The sequence below is a fragment of the Tachyglossus aculeatus genome, chromosome 7, assembly GCF_015852505.1.
Source record: "Tachyglossus aculeatus isolate mTacAcu1 chromosome 7, mTacAcu1.pri, whole genome shotgun sequence".
NCBI classification, from domain to species: Eukaryota; Metazoa; Chordata; class Mammalia; order Monotremata; family Tachyglossidae; genus Tachyglossus; species Tachyglossus aculeatus.
In genome coordinates this window covers 52816367-52837344 of record NC_052072.1, presented here as the reverse complement: position 1 = coordinate 52837344, position 20978 = coordinate 52816367, and the positions used below count along the sequence as shown (strand labels likewise).

Here is a 20978-nt window from a genome sequence, read left to right as displayed (position 1 = left end):
TCCGAGGAGTGAACAAAAGAAATGGGCTTCAAGTCAGTCAGTCATGTTTTTTGAGTGCTTACCGTGCGCAGTGAAGTGGACTAAGCTCTTGGGAGAGTACAATGTGACAGACACGTTCCCTGTCCACAACAAGCTTACGGTCTAGATGGGAAGACAGACATTAATGTAAATAAATAAAATTACAGGTATGTACATGAGTACTGTGGGGCTGGGACTGGCGGGGTGGGGGTGGGGGGCGTGAATAAAGGGAGCAAGTCAAGGCCACGCAGAAGGGATTGGGAAAAGGGGAAAGGAGGGCTTAAGAGTGCCACATGAAGGATGTAAGTCCTTTATAAAGTAAAACGGCCTGTTAAGGAAGGCAGTTGAGACTGCACTTAGGAAGGATCTTGTCTGTGAGGCCTCTTTTTAGATTGTGAGCCCTCTGGGAGACAGGGATTGGGTCTCTTATTATTTCCAGCACTTAGTTCAGTACTCTGCCTTCAGTCAGCGCTGTACATTCGTCTTCCTGCTGTTTACCTGAATAGTCTAGCTGTTTTCTCTTGGAAATGGGCTGCATTTGAAGAGAGGAGAATCCCCATGTTTGTGTCTCAAAGTAATTTTATGTCCAATTCGGGACTCTAGGCAGCTAGTAGGAATCCACTGGAAAACTGAAATGACTGGCAGACCTTCACTGTATTTTCATTATAAAACAAGCCTCTCAAATTCTAGTCCTGGGTTCTATTCCCGGCCCTGCCACTTATCTGCTGTATGACCTTGGAAAAGTCACTTTACTTCTCTGGGCCTCAGTCACCTTATCTGTAAAATGTCAATGAAGTCGATGAGCCCTGCATGAGACAGGGGCTATGTTCAACCTGATTAGTTTGTATCTAATCCAGCGTTTAGTACAGTACTTCGCACATAGTGCATAACAAATACTATAAAAAGTAATAATTGGCATAACTGTGAGCTCCTGGGAGAGTACAGTGTGACAGACACATTGGGCAGGGAATGTGTCTGTTGTTATATTATACTCTCCCAAGCGGTTAGTACAGTGCTTTGCACACAGTAAGCGCTCAATAAATACAATTGAATGAACAAGTGAATAAATGAATTGAACCTCCTTTGTAGTCTAACTTCACATTAATCTTAATTCTTTTTAATGTCAAGTTATCAAGCGATGATGCTGTGAAAAGGGTCCTGGCTGGGGAGAAAGCAGATATGAAAGGAAAACCACCAAATACCTCTAAGTCCCAGGATAAAGAAAACAGGGAGTCCAAGGAAGAAGAACTGAAAAGCTCTAAGGATAAAGAGGTCAGTCATAGGCCTCATTTCCAATTAATACACCTGTTTCTGCAGTTCATGGAAAGGCTTTTAATTTTGTAAATGAACTTATGTTTGTTTTTCAGGCTAGAAGAAATTCTGAAATAAAAGATAGAAGCACAAGCAGAGACAGAAAACCCAGGCAAGAGTCGAAAGAAGAAGAAAGCAAACCAAGAGAAAAAGAAAGAGAAACATCTAAGGATAATGCACGGGAGAGATATAAAGATCATGAATGGGAGAAGCTCAAAGAAGGGGAAAAAGACAGAAGCAAAAACAGAATACCTAAGCAAGAAAAAGAGACAGAAAAAAGCAGAGATAAAGAGAGAGGAAAGAAAGAGGATAAAGAGCAAGAGAAAGATTCAGAGCATGGGAAGGAGAAGGAAAAAAAGAGTGATGGAGGGAGAGAAAGGGACAGACTGAAAGAAAAGGACAAAGGAAAGGAAAGGGAAAAAGACAAACGAAAAGAACGGTTAAAAGATGGGGAACATTCAAAGGAGAAGGAAAAGAACAAAGACCAAGATAAAGCTGAAAAGAAGGTAAAATTTTATTTAAACCACCAATTTAAATTGTTGGTAATTCTGGACTGACTTGTAATTAATGTTTATTAGCAAATTCTGTCTTTTAAGTTGAAAACATTTTTCAGAATTTCCTAACAATTCTGGGAAACTAGTGTTATCCTCAGAACTGAATAAATTGAGATGGGAATGGGGCCAACACCTTGTGGAGGGTAACAGCATAAGTCCAAAATTGAGTCAGAAGTAAAACCTAGAGTGTCTGAATCACTTCTCCTTTCTGTAACTATTCAAGCTTTGCAGTTACATTACCCCTTGATGAGTTTGGTGAGGAACTTAATTTGACATTTTTAAAAGTGTGTTCTAAAGTGCCCTGGAAAGATTTCAGGAGTAAAATGTGAACTGTGACAGAAGAACTTAACAACTTAAAGAGTAAAATTATGTTTTTGGTAAAGGGCAATGACAGATTGCTTGTAGAGACCATTATTCACACCAGAGTTATTACAGTAACTTGAAAATTGGAAGTAATTTTCGATTTGGATATCTTTTTCTCTCTTTGCACAAACAACCCTATCACCAGAGATGCTACATTTTATGGACTGGAGAAACCTGGATTCCCTTTTTAGTCTCAGAATATTAGCATTCACTTTACAGTCGAGTCTAGGGAAACCAAGATTGAAGAGAAAACTCCTTACACATGTATAATTCCAAGAATCTTCACTCTGAGTCACCGTTTCACCAAATTCAGCTTATCACTGACTGACGTGCACAGGCTCTCAAGACTCTTGGTAACAGAGCACACTTGTGTTAATCTGTCTTTTGCAATCCATCCGTTGTATTTATTGAGCATTCACTGTTTGCAGAACACCATATTAAGCGCTTGGGAGAGTACTATGCATTAGAGTGGGTAGACCCATCCTGCCCATATGGAGCTTTACAGTAAAGGGAATCTTGTTTTGGGTTATGTGAATATTGATTGGGATTACCTTTGGAACTCTTTGGGACAAGTGGATTTTTTTTTCTAAGTTGCCTGGGAGTCATAAGGTCCTGTGTTCTAATTCTGACTCCTCCACTTGACTGCTATGTGACCTTGGGGAAGTGCCTTTACTTTGTGCCTCAGTTCCCTCATCCATAAAAGGGGGATTGATTCTATGAGCCCCTTGCAGTATTATTGACTGCTTACTCTGCAGGGCACTGTACTAAGCATTTGGTAGAATATGATAGTAAACACAATCCCTGTCCTCAAAGAGCTTGTGGTCTAGCAGCATTCGACGGCATACCACGTAATCTATCTCAGGAGCGATTATTTTGAAAATCTGTGTTTGGAAGTATTTCAAGAGTGAAAAATAGACCTACTGCAAGTGCTTTAAATAATCCTGCTTTTTGATTTATAAAAAAATGATGATCATTGTTTTTCAAAACTCTGTCCACGTGTTTTTAGATGTTGCATTTTATTCCAGTGTTTAGAAAGAGAGATTTTTGTAATCACTTTGTAGTCCACAGGCTCCGAGGAGACCCCTTCTACAAAAGTCTCAGCGGGACCTGTCAAAGAAGCTAAACCTCATCCAGATAAAGAGGTAAATATTCTAAAGTAACTTTAAAAAGTTAGGTATTTAACTAATGTGATGTAATCTTGAACTTCTGTTCATTATTGCAATGCTTAAATTTGTGTGATTCTAAAAACAGGTCTGCTTAGTTTATAATTATTATAAATTTGCAGTGTAAAAAAAAAAGTAAGGCAGCATGGTCTAGTGGAAAGAGCACCGGCCTGTGAGTCAGAGGACCTGAGTTCTAATCCCAGCTCTGCCACTTGTCTACTATGTGAGTCTGCTATGTGATAGCCTGTCACCCGTCGTCCGGGGACGGGTTCGTTCAGTGATCGGCGAGGCGAGAGAGAGGCCGGGGACGGAAAGCCTGAGTTTTATATAAAATTTATTCCATGAGGCGAATTGAATGTCATCTGTACAATGGGGATTAATCCTTCTCCTTCTGACTTAGACTTTGAGCCCCAGGTCCTAGAACACAAGAACCATATTTTGATTTCAGATTTCATTTTGAATTTTTCAGTATCGCTGTTTCTAATAGACTAGGTTACGATGGATGGGTCCTAATATACTGGTCTGGTTTGCTCCATTTGTAATGAGGAAAGGATCAGACTTGGTCCCTCAATTTTGATGTGCAGTCAATCAGTCAGTGGTATTTATTGAGTGCTTACTATGTGCAGAGCACTGTACAAAGTAAGAGCTTAGGAGAGAACAGGTCATCAGAATTAGAAGACATGTTTCCTGCCTATAGTGAACTTATAGTCTAGAGGATGAGCTTACATTGCTAAATCAGCTAGGATTTCAATAAACTTTTCAGAGCAGCCATAAGTTTTAGTAACCATGCTACATAGACTAGAACCTACTAAAGGTGTCTTCTAGGAGTCTTTTTTTTTAGTTATCAAGCCATATAGAAAATAAATAATGATAGTTGTGGTACTCATTAAATGCTTCCTATGCGCCAAGCACTGTTGTTCCAAATGCTGGGGTAGATACAATTTTAATCAGGTAGGACACAGTCCCTGTCCCCCATGGGGCTCACAGTCTAAGTAGGAGGGAGTAGGATTTAATCTCTATTTTACAAATAAAGCAGTTGAGGCTCAAGATAATACAACAAACATGCAGCAGAGTTGGGATTGGAATCCAGGTCCTCTGACTCCCACTCCCGTGCTCTTTCCACTAGGCCAAGCTGCTTCTCTTTATTAGGAGTTTGTGGCGATGGTGGGTTTCCATTTGCCTCAGGACGCTTTCTGTGAAAAAGCTGGCACCACCCATTCCTATTTCACTGCCCATAGAGTTAATCGATCAATGCCCCTACACTGCTGGTCATATTTGTTCCCGGTCGCCTTTCTTCATTCCTTTCCCGCCTTTTCTGACCAGCGGAGTACTGAAATGGCGTATGCATTAGTAGTTTCTTTTCCTCTGCAAGAGTGTTCTAAGCTGTTAATCGCCTTATTGGCTGTTTTTTCTTGTTTCTTTTGCTTCCCCGATACACTTCCTTGAAAGAGAAAGTAGTCATTTTATGTAGACTGAAGTCAGGAGGCTCTCCACACTAAAAGAGTATGTTTTATTCAACTGCAGTTCCCCTTTAGGATGTGTACTAAAGCATTCTTAGTGTTTCTTTATGGTCAGTATAAATAGCGATCTTTTTTCTTCAATACAGAGTGCGGAGGAATTGAAAGACTCGTATTTGAAAAGAAGTGCAGAGTTGACTGGAGAATTTGAAATTATTTCATTTTCTTTGGAAAACTGAACCTTAACCTGCCTCCATTGACAGAGTCAGACTTAAGGCTAATCTAATCAAGACAGATTTTTTCGTAGAACTCAAAGCTACATGATCTAACAAAGTTGTTAAAGTGATTCTGTCAGATTTCTTCTTCAAAGAAGTGTCTTGCCTTTTAAAAATGTCTTTACCATTTCAATTTTTTTCTGTTTTCTTTAAGGCTGAAACTTCTACAAAAACATCTAGATCAGTGGTCACAAAAGTTTCAAGACGGCGATCCAAAGCTTTAGGAGAAGGTACTTCCAATAGATGCTTATTTTCGAGAAATGCTTGAGTGGTGGATGAGATGTCATTGCTTGTACTAAAAATGTTCGTAAGTGGAACTAGCTTTAATGTCTGTTAGAATAAATCTCCAGTGCTCCTAGAATTTCAGCTGTGTTGTATGTAGTAAAGTAAGGCCACTTCAGAACAAATAGTGAAGTCGATCATTTCTCACCAACTCACATTCTGTCATTCTAATCCCATGTAGTAACCAGTTAATATGTGCAGTCAGTCAGTTGTATTTATTGAGCCCTTACTGTGTGCAGAGCACTGTACTAACTATTTTAGAGAATACAATATGATAAACACATTCCCGGCCCAAATGAACTTACAGTCTAAAAGGGGAGACAGACATTAGTATAAACTGTGTGCTGTGCACACAGTAAGCGCTCAATAAATACGATTGATGTTGATGATAAACAAATTACAGATATGTACATAAGTGCTTTGGGGCTGGGAGGAGGGATGAATAAAGAGAGCAAGCCAGGGCAACACAGAAGGGAGTTGAAGAAAAGGGTAAGAGGGCTTTGTTAGAGAAGCCCTCTTAGAGGAGATATGCTTTCAATAAGGCTTTGAAGTTGGGGAGAGTAATTATCTGTCATGAGGAGGGAGGGCATCGGTTTTGACAACTGTCTACATGTTTTGTTTTGCTGTCTGTCTCCCCCTTATAGACTGTGAGCCCGTTGCTGGGTAGGGACCGTCTCCATATGTTTTCAACTTGTACTTCCCAAGCACTTAGTACAGTGCTCCGCACACAGTAAGAGCTCAGCAAATATGATTGAATGAATGAATGAATGAATTCCAGGCGAGAGGCAGGATGTGGGCGAGAGGTCAGCGACAAGATAGATGAGACTGAGGTGCAGTGAGATGGCTGGCATTAGAGGAGGGAAGTGTGCAGGCTGGGTTGTAGTAGGAGAGTAGTGAGGTGAGGCAGGAGGGGGCAAGGTGATGGAGGGCTTTAAAGCAAATGTTGAGGAGTTTGTGTTTGATGGGGAGGTGGATGGGTAACCACTGGAGGTTCATGAGGAGTATAGTTAATAATAATTCTAGTGTTTGCTAAGTAATTACTATATGCCAAGTACTGTAGTAAGTCCTGGAAAAAATACAAGAGAATCAGCTTGGGCACATCCCTGTCTCATGTGGCGTTCACAGTCGAAAAGAGAGGGAGAACATGTATTTAATCCCCATTTTACAGATGAGGAAACAAAGGCACTGGGAAGATAAGTGATTTGACCAAGGTCGCACAGCGAGCAAGTGGTAGTGCAGGGATAAAAACCCAGATCCTCTGACTCCCATTTCCCCTAGGTTAGACTATTGAAAATGAAATGAAAAATGAACCTTGAACCAAGCACCCTTGTGGCAAATCTGTGGTTCTCACCCCCCTCTTTCTTCCTTAGGCTTCTGACTAGTGCAGAGAATGGCTTATGTTGTTTTGGGGGGCCTATACCTATACTTTGCAACATATGTAATACCTTTATCTGTAATTTCTCAAGACATTCCTAGTCGCATCATCTTCATATTTCATTCAACATGATGCTGGATTAGAGAAAAAAAATAGCTGAAAATCTAAATTTCTTTTGCTGGAAGAACTTCTTGTATCCACTCTGCTGCATAGAACAGTACTTGGCACATAGTAAGCACTTATATATAATGTAATTATATAATATGAAATATATAATAATATAATAATAACTAAAATGATTTTACTTGGAAAATAATTATTAAATGACAGCTGGTGAAAATTTTGCAAATATTTTGAGGCATTGTTGAAAACAAATGTACTTATTTATAGGATAGATGAGTCCATCCTTTTTTCCCCTGGCAAACATTCTAATTTCTTCCTTTGGAATAATTACCATGTTAGAAGCTGCTCTCCCAAGATCTGTACTTTTCTCATTGTAAATTATCTAAAGTAAAAGTATTCTCAAAAGCGATGCTTTGAAGTTAAAGCTCATTATAAATATGCTGTACTGCAGCACTGGTTAATATTCATTTTGTCCTTTCAATGCATCTTTAAAATCGGCGGGTGGTTTTGGTGGGGAGAAGGATATAATCAGTCTCTAAGGACAGAAATACTAGTAATTAGTTGGACCTGGAATCATCGTAGAGGCTGTTCCATCAACTGAGCAGATATCATAGCATCTCAAGCATAGAGGGCATGACTTTTATAATATCCTGCAGTACTTTTTTTTTAATGGCATTTATTAAGTGCTTACTATGTGCAAAGCACTGTTCTAAGCGCTGATACTTAGAACTTGTTCAAAGTACCTTTTCAAAAACCTTTCCAAATACCTAGTATGCAGATGACATACAGATGATTGGCACTTATCAAATTTGTAAATTTACCCCCGGTTTTAGCTTTGTAATACATTGGTTTTGACATTAAAATACTAGTCTCCTTTATGGCACTCACTCGGGGTCGGGGGGTGAAAGCAGTTGAGGAGAGGGATAAGTAGTTTGCTCAGGAACCATAGGGAATGGGAAAGTAATTTAAAAGGTGGGGGTAGAAGGGAAATATAATGGAGGCCAGAGGATGAAGGAGGGAAGACTTGGGGACTGGGGAAGGGGGAGTTAACTGATTCCCAAGTGTAGATCAAGGCATCCATTTTACTTCCAGTGAACTAAAAGTCGAGTAACCTATTGTTGTACCTCTCTGACTCAATACAAGTACATTAATGGAGCTCTGTACGTATCTGTAGTTGATTGAGCACATAACTCTGGGAAATTTTGGCAAAAAATAGTGTATCTCACCTTGGTTCCTGAATCATTTTCCCAGTTATAATATTGGTCCCGTGAGAAAATTGGTTTCCACTGAAGACACAATCTTGAGGAACTGTTTGTGTCATGAACACAATAAATACGATTGATGATGATGAACATTATTGACTACCTCCAGTACTATTACAGGGCATGGGACCCCTGCAGACAGAAGATGTTCTGTAAATTCTGCCAATAATGATGATGTAGGAATTGGTTGGCTGAACATTTGTTTTTAGATTCTTCAATTACTGGCTTTGGAAAGGCTCCTGGCAAATTGGTTTTTGCCACTTTTTTCCAGAGCATTCCTTTTGATTCTATTACTTTATCATGGGTCAATATAATTTTCTTGCAGCCCTGAATAATTACACTTTAATAATACTAATAATGGTGCTTGCTGAGCACTTTCTATGTTCTAAGCACTGGATTAAATAGAGTTTGTCCCACATGGGGCTCACAGTCTAAACAGGAGGGAATAGGATTTAATCCCTATTTTACAGATAAGGTGACTGAGGCACAAAGAAGTTAAGTGACTTACCCAGGGTCACACAGCAGACACATGACAGAGCCAGGATTAGAATAAGTTCCTTGGAGTCTCAGGCCCATGCACTTTCCACTAGACTGCACTTACTTCTCTAGTTAGAAGGCTGTATTTATTATCGTTTATTTATTATCCCAAGTCACACCTTTCAGGAGAAGGGAAAATATCTCCATTGTACAGTTGTTTGAGATTTTGAGCATTGCCTTAAGGTCACACACTGGAAGTCATTGGTAGGCTGAAAGAAAAATTTGCTCGGAGCAATTTGCTGTCTAGATCATCCCTCTGCTGTGACATTTACTCTCCATTTCCTACTCTAAAATGTTAAATGGGTATTACCAGAATTTCAGTTATCATCTCTGTGAATGTCTTTGATAGTATTAATTACAATTAGCAGTTGCTAAAAGTAAAATAAAAATATTTGCAAAAATATAACAGTATTTGCTTATTCATAGGTACACTATTACAGCAGACTAAAACACCCCCCGCAGTTAGTAAGTGCATTTGATATTTTATTTGAACTCTGGTTAATTTTAACGCATCTCAGAGTGTAATTTTTAATTCCTGTCTCCATTGCAAAATTTCATGCCAGGAAGAAAAGACTCTAGAAACAATGCAACTAGCATTTCCCCTGAAAAAAAGCCTAGTGTTTCTTCCCATGGTAAAGTTATTAAGGAGGGGGCAGAGAAACAGCTAGGTAAGATTCATTTATTTCAATCTTTTAAGGATAGGTTAAATTTCTGAAATATAGAAAGTAATGCCTGTGTTTTATTCTCCATGCAACTAGTATGAGTGAATTATTATGAGGTTCAGTACCAGATTGCGGTTTTATATTGTGAACCTAGAGCTTTGATAGGTTTCTGCCTAGTTTCAAATGTAGGTAGAGATGAAATGTCAATTCTGTTTGTGAACCCTTTTTTCTCAGTACCTATGCTTATATCAGTAAGTTTCAGAGCTTCTTCAGTTGTCTGAGGAGAATTTTAGGCTATGGTGCTCTTCTAGAAAGTTTGTCTTTTAATATTCATTTTAATATTTATGCTCAGGTGGCTTTATTAGAACTCTGTGGCCCACCAGCAATTACTTAATTTAGATATTGCAATAGTAATCCCATTAAAAAGCTGTATATATTAATGAATCCTATACTGTAAAAGAGTGCTGCCAGCCAGAAAGGAAAGTAATAATATCTTGGCTAAAGTTTCAGATACAGTGATGTCTGGGCTTCAGAAGGAGCCAGGTCAGGAAGCTACAGCACAAGAGCTAGGTAAGAAAAACGTATTTTATATGTTAAACTTTGACATGAATGATTTCATTTCCCATTCATATTGATAGTCATGTTCCTATGCTGCTACATATTCTATTTTACTTCTCCACCTTGGTACTCATCAAATTTTTTTGCTTTTATTTAAGGTTAGAAGTGACTGGATGCGTTGTTAATACAGCAAAATTATGTACCACCTGAATGTTGTTCTACAATTGTAGTAAACTTGTTAGCTGTAAATGGAACTTGAGTTTTAGGTTCTCTGGTATTCTCTTCTCTTTTCTTTTTTTAATGGTATTTGTTAAAGGGCTTACTATGTGCCAGGCACTGTTCTAAGCTCTGGGATAGATACAAGGTAATCCGGTTGGACACGGTCCATGCCCTGCATGGGCTTACAATCTTAATCCCCATTTTACAGATGAAGTCACTGAGGCACAGGGAAGTTAAGTGATTTGCTCAAGGTCATACAGCAGACAAGTGGTGGAACCAGAGTTAGAATCCAGGTCCTTCTGACTCCCGTGCCTGTGTTCCAACTACTAGGCATTCTGCTTTCTTGACTAGGAGAGGGTTTTTTTTTAAATCAATTGCAACACACTATTATATTAAAAGCATTGATCCCAATTCTCCCACCCTTTGTTCCTGAAGGATTGACAACTTACCTTTGAGGCATAAGAAATGGAAAAACACTTCCCACTACCCTTTTCCTCGTCGTCTGCCTAAAGTAGGAGTGTATTGCCACTCATTCTGTTCCCCTCAACCCATCTGTCTGTTTCTTTCAGATAAGTTGAAGAGATATTAGAGAGAAGTTGCCATAGTCAGATCAACAGAATAATTTTTTGGAATTTGCTCTCACCTCCAAGACTATTTCCTCCATTTTTTTTTAGTGTTATTAGTTAAGTGCTTACTATGTGCCAAGCACTGTACTAAGCGTCGGGGGAGGTGCAAGCTAATAAGGTTGGACACAGTCATTGTCCCATATAGAGCTCACAGTCCTAATTCCCATTTTACAGTTGAGGTGACTAAGGCACAGAGAAGTGAAGTAACTTGCCCAAGGTCACACAGCAGATAAGTGGCGGAGTTGGGATTAGAACTCAGGTCTTCCTGACTCCCAAGCCCTTGCTCTATCCACCAGACCACACTGCTTCTCAGTTAAACTATGTACTACTCTACTGCATTAGATAGGACTCTCTGTAACATCGGGTTGAAAGGGGACACACACTTCTGCCCTACTTTTGTCCGTATAGAAAATCTGCTTTCCTCAGATGGGGCAGAATCTGATTCTCACTTTAGATGGAGGTTGATTAGTTTTGGATACCAAGTTTAAAAAATACTATTGATATCATATTTGGTTGATTTTTAGGAAAATAGGTTTAGCGACGTGTGTGGATGTGTAGAGGAGTGACATGGTGCTCTTTAGTTATTTCATCAATCAATCAATCAATTGTATTTATTGAGCGCTTACTGTGTGCAGAGCACTGTACTAAGCACTTGGGAAGTACAAGTTAGCAACATATAGAGACAGTCCCTACCCAACAGTGGGCTCACAGTCTAAAGTGCATATCATTTTGTGTTTCTTGTGGTTGGGGATGAAGGCAGTGCACAAGGAGTTAACTTGAGGTTTTTAAAAGAATCAATAATGAAATGTCATTCCACCTGGCTTTGGTATCAGTACTAGTAACTGTGGTAATTGTTAAGCACTTACTGTGTGCCAAGCCCTGTACTAAGCACTGGGATAGTTACCAGGTGATCAGGTCCCACGTGGGGCTCAAGTCTAAGTAGGAGGGAGACCAGGTTTTGAATCCCCATTTTGCAGAAAAGGGAACTGAGGCACAGAGGAGTTAAGTGACTTTCCCACAGTCATACAGCAGACAAGTGATGGAGGTAGGATTAGAACCCAGATCTTCTTGACTCCCAAGCCCGGCCTCTTTCCACTGCACCCTGCTGCTTCTCCGTGAAGTGTTTACTGTGTGCCAACAATAATGGTAATAATAATAATTAAGGTGTTTGTTAAGTGCTTATTATGTGCCAAGCACTGTATTAAGCACTGGGGAAGAAACAAAATAATCAGGGTGGACACAGTCCCTGTCCCACATAGGATTCATAGTCCCAAGCCCACAGTAATAATAATACTAATAATCGTGGTACTTGTTAAGGGCTTACTAAGTGCTTGGGTAGATACAAGAAAATCAGGTTGGACGTAATCCCTGTCCCACATGAGGCTCACAGTCTTAAAGGAACAATAATGAAGATTTGCAGTTCCAAGCAAAGACAGTGGATTTGACCAATGTTAGTTTTTCCTGAGCACATTTTTGTGCAGAAAAGATGTCAGTGAATTAATGAATAGATAAGCAGTAATATTCATAACATTAATACTAAGAGGTAATATTAATGCACTTAGAACAGTGCTTTGCACATAGTAAGCGCTCAATAAATGCCATTATAATCCTTCTAGACTGTGAGCCCATCTTCTAGACGGTGAGCCCATTGTTGGGTGGGGACTGTCTCTATATGTTGCTGACTTGTACTTCCCAAGCGCTTAGTACAGTGCTCTGCATGCAGTAAGTGCTCAATAAATATGATTGAATGCATGAATGAATGAATATTTGAAAGTGACACTACTGAAGGGAAATTTGCATATAACATACACACCTAAATAATTTTGCTGACACACTGTCAGTGTTTGATGCTGTTTTGCCTTTCTTGAGGCTCTCTCTCCAAAAGAATTATTTCTTTCTTGATTACAGCATACCAGGCTAGTCTTTCTGTCAAATGGCTCTCCCAACATGTTTAATTCAAAATAGTTTAAGTAGCCCTTATGTTTGGAAATACCTGTCAGCAGTGTTCCCTTTTTTATTATTCAACAAGCATCATTTATTGCTCAGCAAGTATCATAACAAAAACAGTCAACTTCAAATTATTGCAAACACTTCAATTATTATAAGATGTTTCATACCCTCAAATTTAAGTGATTTCTTTTTCATAGGATGTTGTCCACCCTGATAATTACTCACAATTTCCTAAATACTGATTCTAATGTGGTTCAAGATAGTATGATAAATCAGCCCCTGATTGATCCAGAGCGATAGCGTAAGCAGTATTTTGTGAAAGTAAAAGTTTTAATTTTATAAACTATAGGAATAATATTTTAAGGTTTGTTTCAAATATTAGTAAACCCTGCAATTTGGGCATCCTGTCAATCCAGTACATAATGCTGATGAAAGTTTTCTTGCCAGTTTGTTCATGGTATATCCTGTGAGGCAATTTATGTAGCTTTTGCTCCCAAAGATATATGAATGTGCTGTATTCATAGATTTACATGTATCTGATAGATTATATTTGTATTATATTTGTAGAATATAAGTGGAAAAATATTTTACCACTCAAATGAAAAATATTTAATGGTTAAAGGCACAATTGTAAAATTTGACTATATGAACAAAATATCATAGATGCTTATATTAGCCAAGGCTATATTAGTTGACTAAATAAATGAATTTTCTTTAGAAACTTACAATATCCAATTTAAGGAGCTCCTTCAAACCATGGGAGGCTACGTATAGATAGTATGTGCTGTTGCTGTTTATGCCTCATCATTACTTCTGAATTAGATTATAGCTTTAACCTCATGTTCTCCACTATCTTATATTAGGAAGAAAGGAAGCTAATAATGATACAAGTAAAGTTTCAGGTGAAACATTAGCTAATGTACTACATGAGAATACTGAGCTAGAATTGGCAGCAAAACTGAAAGGTAAGCAAATACAGAACATTTTCATTCAGTCTTCTTCAGTAAAACATCAACAGCAAAGCTATGTACCAGCAGCTTAGCTTGGTTCATTTCCATTGGGGTTGTCCTTCCTTCCATGAAAATGAATTATTCTAGCATATTTCTATTAATAGTGTTAATTTCCCCCTCTAGACTGTAAGCTTGTAGTGGGCATAGAACATGTCTACCAACTCAGTTATATTGTCCTCTCCCAAGCACATAGTGCAGTACTCTGCGCACAGTAAGCACTCAATAAATGAGTGATTGATTGATTTGTCAGTAATCAGTCTTATTTATTGAGTGCTTTCTGTGTGCAGAGCACTGTACTAAGTGCTTGTGAGAGGACAATACAACAATAAACAGGTACATTCCCCACACGCAACGAGCTTATAATTTAGAGAGGGAGACAGATATTAATATAAGTAAGTTATTGATATGTAGTGCTGTGGATCTGGGAAAGGTGATGAATAAAGGTAACAAGGCAGAGTGATGCAGAAGGGAGTGGGAGAGAGGAAAGGAGGGCTTAGTCAGGGAAGGCCTCTTGGAGGAGATGTGATTTACTGCAGTAGGAATACAGTAATATTCAAGGCTTAATGTTTAGTGGCAGCAAATAAAACATTTAAAACACCTTCACATTTCACCTTCACATTCGCTGCTCTCGTAACACTAACCCACAGCCCTGGATCACTGCCTCTGTCCGCCTCCTTCGCTCTTATGCTCGAGCTGCCGAATGCTACTGGCGAAAGTCTAAACACCATGCCAACCTCGTTCACTTCAAGTTTATCCTTTCCTGCCTTAACTCAGCCCTCTCCTCTGCCAGACAAAACTATTTCTCCTCCCTTATTGACACCCGTGCCCATCAGTCCTGTCAGCTCTTCCGTACATTCAACTCCCTTCTCAGGCCCCCGGTTCCAACCACTCCTCCTTCCCTCATCCCCAACGATCTGGCCTCCTACTTCATTAATAAAATTAAATCCATCAGGTCCGACCTCCCCAAATTCACACCCCCCCCCCCTCCAGCCCCCCCTTCTCAACACTCTCTGCTACTCTCCCATCCTTCCCAGCAGTATCCTCAGAGGAGCTCTCCTCCCTCCTCTCAAGTGCTACTCTGGCCACCTGTGTTTCTGACCCCATTCCCTCTCATCTCATGAAATCTCTTACTCTGTCCCTTCTCCCCTCCTTAACTTCCATCTTCAACTGCTCACTCTCCACTGGTTCCTTCCCTTCTGCCTTCAAACATGCCCATGTCTCTCCCATCCTAAAAAAACCCTCTCTTGACCCCACTTCACCTTGTAGTTATCACCCCATCTCCCTCCTACCATTCCTTTCCAAACTCCTTGAACGAGTCATCTACACGCGCTGCCTCAAATTCCTCAACACGAACTCTCTCCTCGACCCCCTCCAGTCTGGCTTCTGTCCCCTACATTCCACGGAAACTGCCCTCTCAAAGGTCACCAATGACCTCCTGCTTGCCAAATCCAACGGCTCATACTCTATCCTAATCCTCCTCGACATCTCAGCTGCCTTCAACACTGTGGACCACCCCCTTCTCCTCAAATTGTATCCAGCCTTGGCTTCACAGATTCCGTCCTCTCCTGGTTCTCCTCTTATCTCTCCGGTCGTTCATTCTCAGTCTCTTTTGCAGGCTCCTCCTCCCCCCCCCCCCCCCCCCCCCCATCCCCTTACTGTGGGAGTTCCCCAAGGTTCAGTTCTCGGTCCCCTTCTGTTCTCAATCTACACTCACTCCCTTGGTGACCTCATTCGCTCCCATGGCTTCAACTATCATCTCTGTGCTGATGGCACCCAAATCTACATCTCTACCCCTGCTCTCTCCCCCTCCCAACAGGCTTGCATCTCCTCCTGCCTTCAGGACATCTCCATCTGGGTGTATGCCCGCCACCTAAAACTCATCATGTCCAAGACTGAACTCCTTGTCTTCCCTCCCAAGCCCTGCCCTCTCCCTGACTTTCCCATCACTGTTGACGGCACTACCATCCTTCCCGTCTCACAAGCCCGCAACCTTGGTGTCATCCTCGACTCATTCACCCCTCACATCCAAGCCATCACCAAAACCTGCCAGTCTCAGCTCCGCCACATTGCCAAGATCCGCCCTTTCCTCTCCATCCAAACCGCTACCCTGCTCGTTCAATCTCTCATCCTATCCCGTCTGGACTACTGCATCAGCCTGCTCTCTGATCTCCCATCCTCCTGTCTCTCCCCACTTCAATCCATACTTCACGCCGCTGCCCGGATTGTCTTTGTCCAGAAACGCTCTGGGCATGTTACTCCCCTCCTCAAAAGTCTCCAGTGGCTACCAATCAATCTGTGCATCAGGCAGAAACTCCTCACCCTGGGCTTCAAAGCTGTCCATCACCTCGCCCCCTCCTACCTCACCTCCCTTCTCTCCTTCTACAGCCCAGCCCGCACCCTCTGCTCCTCTGCCGCTAATCTCCTCACCATGCCTCGTTCTCGCCTGTCCCGCTGTCGACCCCTGGCCCACGTCATCCCCCGGGCCTGGAACGCCCTCCCTCTGCCCATCCGCCAAGCTAGCTCTCTTCCTCCCTTCAAGGCCCTGCTGAGAGCCTCGAGGCCTCGAGGAGGCCTTCCCAGACTGAGCCCCTTCCTTCCTCTCCCCCTCGTCCCCCTCTCCATCCCATCTTACCGCCTTCCCTTCCCCACAGCACCTGTATATATGTATATATGTTTGTACATATTTATTACTCTATTTATTTATTTTACTTGTACATATCTATTCTATTTATTTTATTTTGTTAATATGTTTGGTTTTGTTGTCTGTCTCCCCCTCTAGACTGTGAGCCCACTGTTGGATAGGGACCGTCTCTATATGTTGCCAACTTGTACTTCCCAAGCACTTAGTACAGTGCTCTGCACACAGTAAGCACTCAATAAATACGATTGATTGATTGATTGATTTGCAAATAGCTCCTTTGAGAGGGGAGAAGAAGATCCAGTGCCCAACTGCTTTTTGTGGGTTGCTGGATCTATTTGAAAATGAGGCTTTCCATGCGTACATGCCAGTGGTACGGCCACCAGATTTATCATGGAGTCCGTCTTTCTTGGCCTGAAGAAGTCTGAAGTACAGGAAAAGGCCAAGGCACTCTAGCCTCTTCCAAAGCACAGTTTGATCCTGGGCTGCCTTTCTACAAGCTAGATTGGGTAAGAGATGCGGACCTGATTGTACTCTTTTGAGCGCTTAGTACAGTGCTCTTCTCATAGTAAGTGCTCGATAAATGCGATTGACTGACCTGGGTTTGGGGCCATTGTAGACTTTGTGGCTCTTGCATCTGTTGGATTACAAGACTGTTCTTTCTGCAGAACAAGACATCTGAAACACTGTCTTGGTAGTTCCAGAACTCATACTGTTTATCTTTTTCCATGTCTTCTGTTGTTTTACTGTTTTTCATTTTTCATTTTTTCCATTATGTGTCCATCACCAACTCATTCATTCATTGTCGTATTTATTGAGTGCTTACTGTATGCAAAGCACTGTACTAAGCGCTTATCACCCCCAGCTCACTGATTCATTCTTTCAGTCAGATTTATTGAGCGATTTTATTGTGTGCAGAGCACTGTACTAAGTATAATATAATAATAATAAATGGACACATTCCCTGCTCAGTGTTTAGACATTTAGCCCTTTGGGGGCAAGGGACATATTCTCTCCCTGAAATATTTTTCCTAGTGTTGTGTTCAGTGAACTGCATGCAATATGTCATAGGTTCAAATTCCGACTCCACCACGGGTCTGCTATGTAACCTTGGGCAAGTCACTTAACTTCTCTGAGCCTCAGTTCCCTCATCTGTAAAATGGGGATTAAGACTGTAAGCCCCACGTGGGACAACTTGATCACCTTGTATCCCCCCCAGCGCTTAGAACAGTGCTCTGCACATAGTAAGCGCTTAACAAATGCCATTATTATTATTATTATTATTAATAGGTGCTCATTAAATACTATCACATGAATATCCATTGGTCTTTGCTCAGTCTGAAGCTAAATTTAGCATATTCTTTATCCCTTCCCTTTCCATTGGGCCACATATTAACATGGTGTAATAATAATAATAATGAAGGTATTTGTTAAACGATTACTATGTGCAAACCACTGTTCTAAGCGCTGAGGAGGTTGCAAGGTGATCAGGTTGTCCCACGGGGGGCTCACAGTTTTAATCCCCATTTTACAGATGAGGTAACTGAGGCACAGAGAAGTTAAGTGACTTGCCCAGAGTCACACAGCTGACAGTTGGCGGAGTCGGGATTAGAACCCATGACCTCTGACTCCCAAGCCCCCGCTCTTTCCACTGATCCACGCGGCTTCTCTGTAGTGTAGTGGTCTGAGAGTCATGAGGTCATGGGTTCTAATCCTGACTGCCACATGTCTGGTGCATCACCCTGGGCAAGTCACTTCACTTCTCTGGGCCTCAGTCACCTCATCTGTAAAATGGGGATTAAGACAGTGAGCCCCCCATGGAACAGGGACAGTGTCTAACCCGATTTGTTTGTATCCACCCCAGCATAGCACATAGTTAGCGTTAAATAAATGCCATAATTATTATCATATTACTTATAATAAGGTACTGTGTGATCAAGCGCATAACTCAGTGCTGTGCACACAGTTAACACTCAATAAATATCATTGATGGTGATGATGGATGTTGATTCACTGGTGAGTCTCAGTTTCTGGTCATTTAATAGGAGGATTACTGCCTGGCATCTTTCTGTAGGACATCTCAGTAGCTTCTCAGCAACTCCAAAATGTTTAATTTTTCGTCTATTTCATGTCGACTTTAGCAAAGTGCAAAACTTGGCTAGGGACGAAAAGTAGCTGAACAAGATCTTTTACATCCAGAGGAAGCAAGAACAGACGTCAAAAGAAATTTTATTTGAATATAAACTTTCAATATCTTCATGAATGATAAGTGTACCTATAACAGCCATATTCAGCGTAAATGGTAATGCTGTTTTATAGTGCCATATAATGATTCTTTGTCTGCAGAGTGAGATGCAGCGAGCCCTTTGGCCTGAAACACTCATACCATGTTTAATGATGATGATGATGATGATGATGATGATGATGGTATTTGTTAAGTGCTTACTGTGTCCCGAGCACCGTTCTAAGTGCTGGGGTAGAAACAAGGTAATCAGGTTCTCCCACATGGGGCTCACAGCCTTAATCTCCATTTTACAGATGAGGTAATTGAGGCACAGCAGTTAAGTTACTTGCCCAAGGTCACACAGCTGGCAAGTGGTGGAGCCAGGATTAGAACCCATGACCTTTGACTCCCAAGCCCATGCTCTTTCCACTGAGCCTGCATTTTATACCACATTATAGGGAGTCCGAAATATAACACATGACCATTTCCATCAGAAAGAAGCATCTGATTAATTGGGATCAATTAGGGGACGCCACCCGAGGATCACTGAGCACACTGGGAATGTCATTGGATTTACTTGCGTCCATAGACAGAGCATGTGTAACTTTGTGTTCAGTTTCAAAGCTTCATGGTATTGTTTACCCCTTAGTGTTGATTAATTAATTAATGCACAGTGGCAGCCAGCTTTAGGGATGATCCAAAGTGTTGGTGATTTTCATAAAGCCAATGAACTGGGCACCAGGCCATCTGAAGATTAGTGCTTCTCTCTCACTCTCCTTCCCCCTCCCACCACCAATCTGTACATCATCATCATCATCAATCGTATTTATTGAGCGCTTACTGTGTGCAGAGCACTGGACTAAGCGCTTGGGAAGTACAAATTTGCAACATATAGAGACAGTCCCTACCCAACAGTGGGACATGTGTGTGTTCGGTAATAAGTGGCTTCTGCGTGATTCTGCTAGTGTCTTGATTTATTCTAAGGATGCATTATATAATAAATTTGTTTTTTTAAGCACGTACTCTGTGCTAGTCACTTTACCAAGTGCAGGGACAGATAAAGCAAATTGGGTTGGAAACAATTCCTGTCCCAAGTGGAGTTCACAGTCTTGATCCCCATTTGACAGATGAGGTAACTGAGGCACAGAGAAGTAAAGTGACTTGCCCAAGGTCACCCAGCAGACAAGTGGTAGAGCCAGGATTAGAACCCACTACCTCATGATTTCCAGGCCCATTATCTATCCACTACTCCATGCTGCTTCTATGGCATATATAAATATATTTTTCTACATAAAACTTTAGAGGTATCCAGCTGGATATGACTGAAAACTATTTGGGTTGAATTCATCTTTTTTAGGTACATTGAATAAGATTTTTAAAAAATATTTTTGACTAGTCAAGACTAAATAACTGGTGAAAAAATATAAACATAATCAAGTATTCAATCCCTGTGTTCATCCAGATTTAGAATATGAGAAAGTTCCTGGTGTTTACTACACATTACAGTTTATAATGCATTTTTAAATTGTTTTTTATTCTTCCCATTTCAAAACTGAAACAACCCACTTACTGATTTTATGTCATAGAAAGCAAAGATTGAAAGATAGTATATTCAAATTGAAAAAAGGTTTTTCATCATTTTCTTTTTTTAATATGTGGTATCTTTGTTCAGGATATAGTTTTCAGAAAGAGTCATTTACTTAGTTTTGTTTGTTATACATATTCTTACCTTTGGGAATAATTATATGGGTGTACTTGCTAATCTTTTCATCAGATTTCTAATTGGTATGGTGAGATAGATGGGCATTAGAAAGGTTTTACATCTGTATTAGTTTTGCTTAAATTCGTTCTGTTCATCTGGTGGCAAAATGGGATATTTACTACTTAAATATGGTATCAATTTTTTTTTAGGTGACTCCATTAGTGATGGAGGTAAGATTCATTATTTTGAATTATAGTGGGCATAAATGCTCTTATTATAAAATATGTTTGTATAGGTCTTTTAATACAGTTGTGTAATACTGTTCCAACAGTGTGTTGCATTAAATCCAAATTAAAGCTAATGAATGATGCTAAGGAGAACTGGTTGACTCATATTTCTGAATCAGTTGAAAATTGATTGTACCAGTGAGAAAAGTGTGCTTCTAAACTGATTATGAAACCTAACACGTTGTTGTTTTATACTTATATTGCATTACTAGTTTTCCAATCTTGACTTTAATTCACTGTGACAAATATAAATGTAAAGGCCTTTAATAATAATAATAATAATAATAATAATAATAATAATGGCATTTGTTAAGCGCTTACTATGTGCCAAGCACTGTTCTAAGTGCTAGATAGTCAGCCAGTCAGTCATATTTATTGAGTG

At 40.4% G+C, this 20978-nt stretch overlaps 1 protein-coding gene across 6 annotated transcripts in view; it reads left to right on the top strand.

Moving 5' to 3' along the window:
• Positions 1-20978, top strand: part of TRAF3IP1 (TRAF3 interacting protein 1) — a 57267-nt gene that overhangs the window by 11127 nt on the left and 25162 nt on the right. For 2 of the 6 annotated variants that reach the window (XM_038749715.1, XM_038749716.1), the window contains exons 4-12: positions 1147-1290; positions 1386-1835; positions 3308-3388; positions 5296-5371; positions 9147-9185; positions 9284-9388; positions 9887-9952; positions 13599-13700; positions 20519-20539. In XM_038749715.1, the coding sequence (XP_038605643.1) occupies positions 1147-1290; positions 1386-1835; positions 3308-3388; positions 5296-5371; positions 9147-9185; positions 9284-9388; positions 9887-9952; positions 13599-13700; positions 20519-20539 (1084 nt within the window). The remainder of the gene's footprint in view (positions 1-1146; positions 1291-1385; positions 1836-3307; positions 3389-5295; positions 5372-9146; positions 9186-9283; positions 9389-9886; positions 9953-13598; positions 13701-20518; positions 20540-20978) is intronic. The other 4 variants (XM_038749718.1, XM_038749717.1, XM_038749719.1 and 1 more) reach the window with 3 other exon arrangements.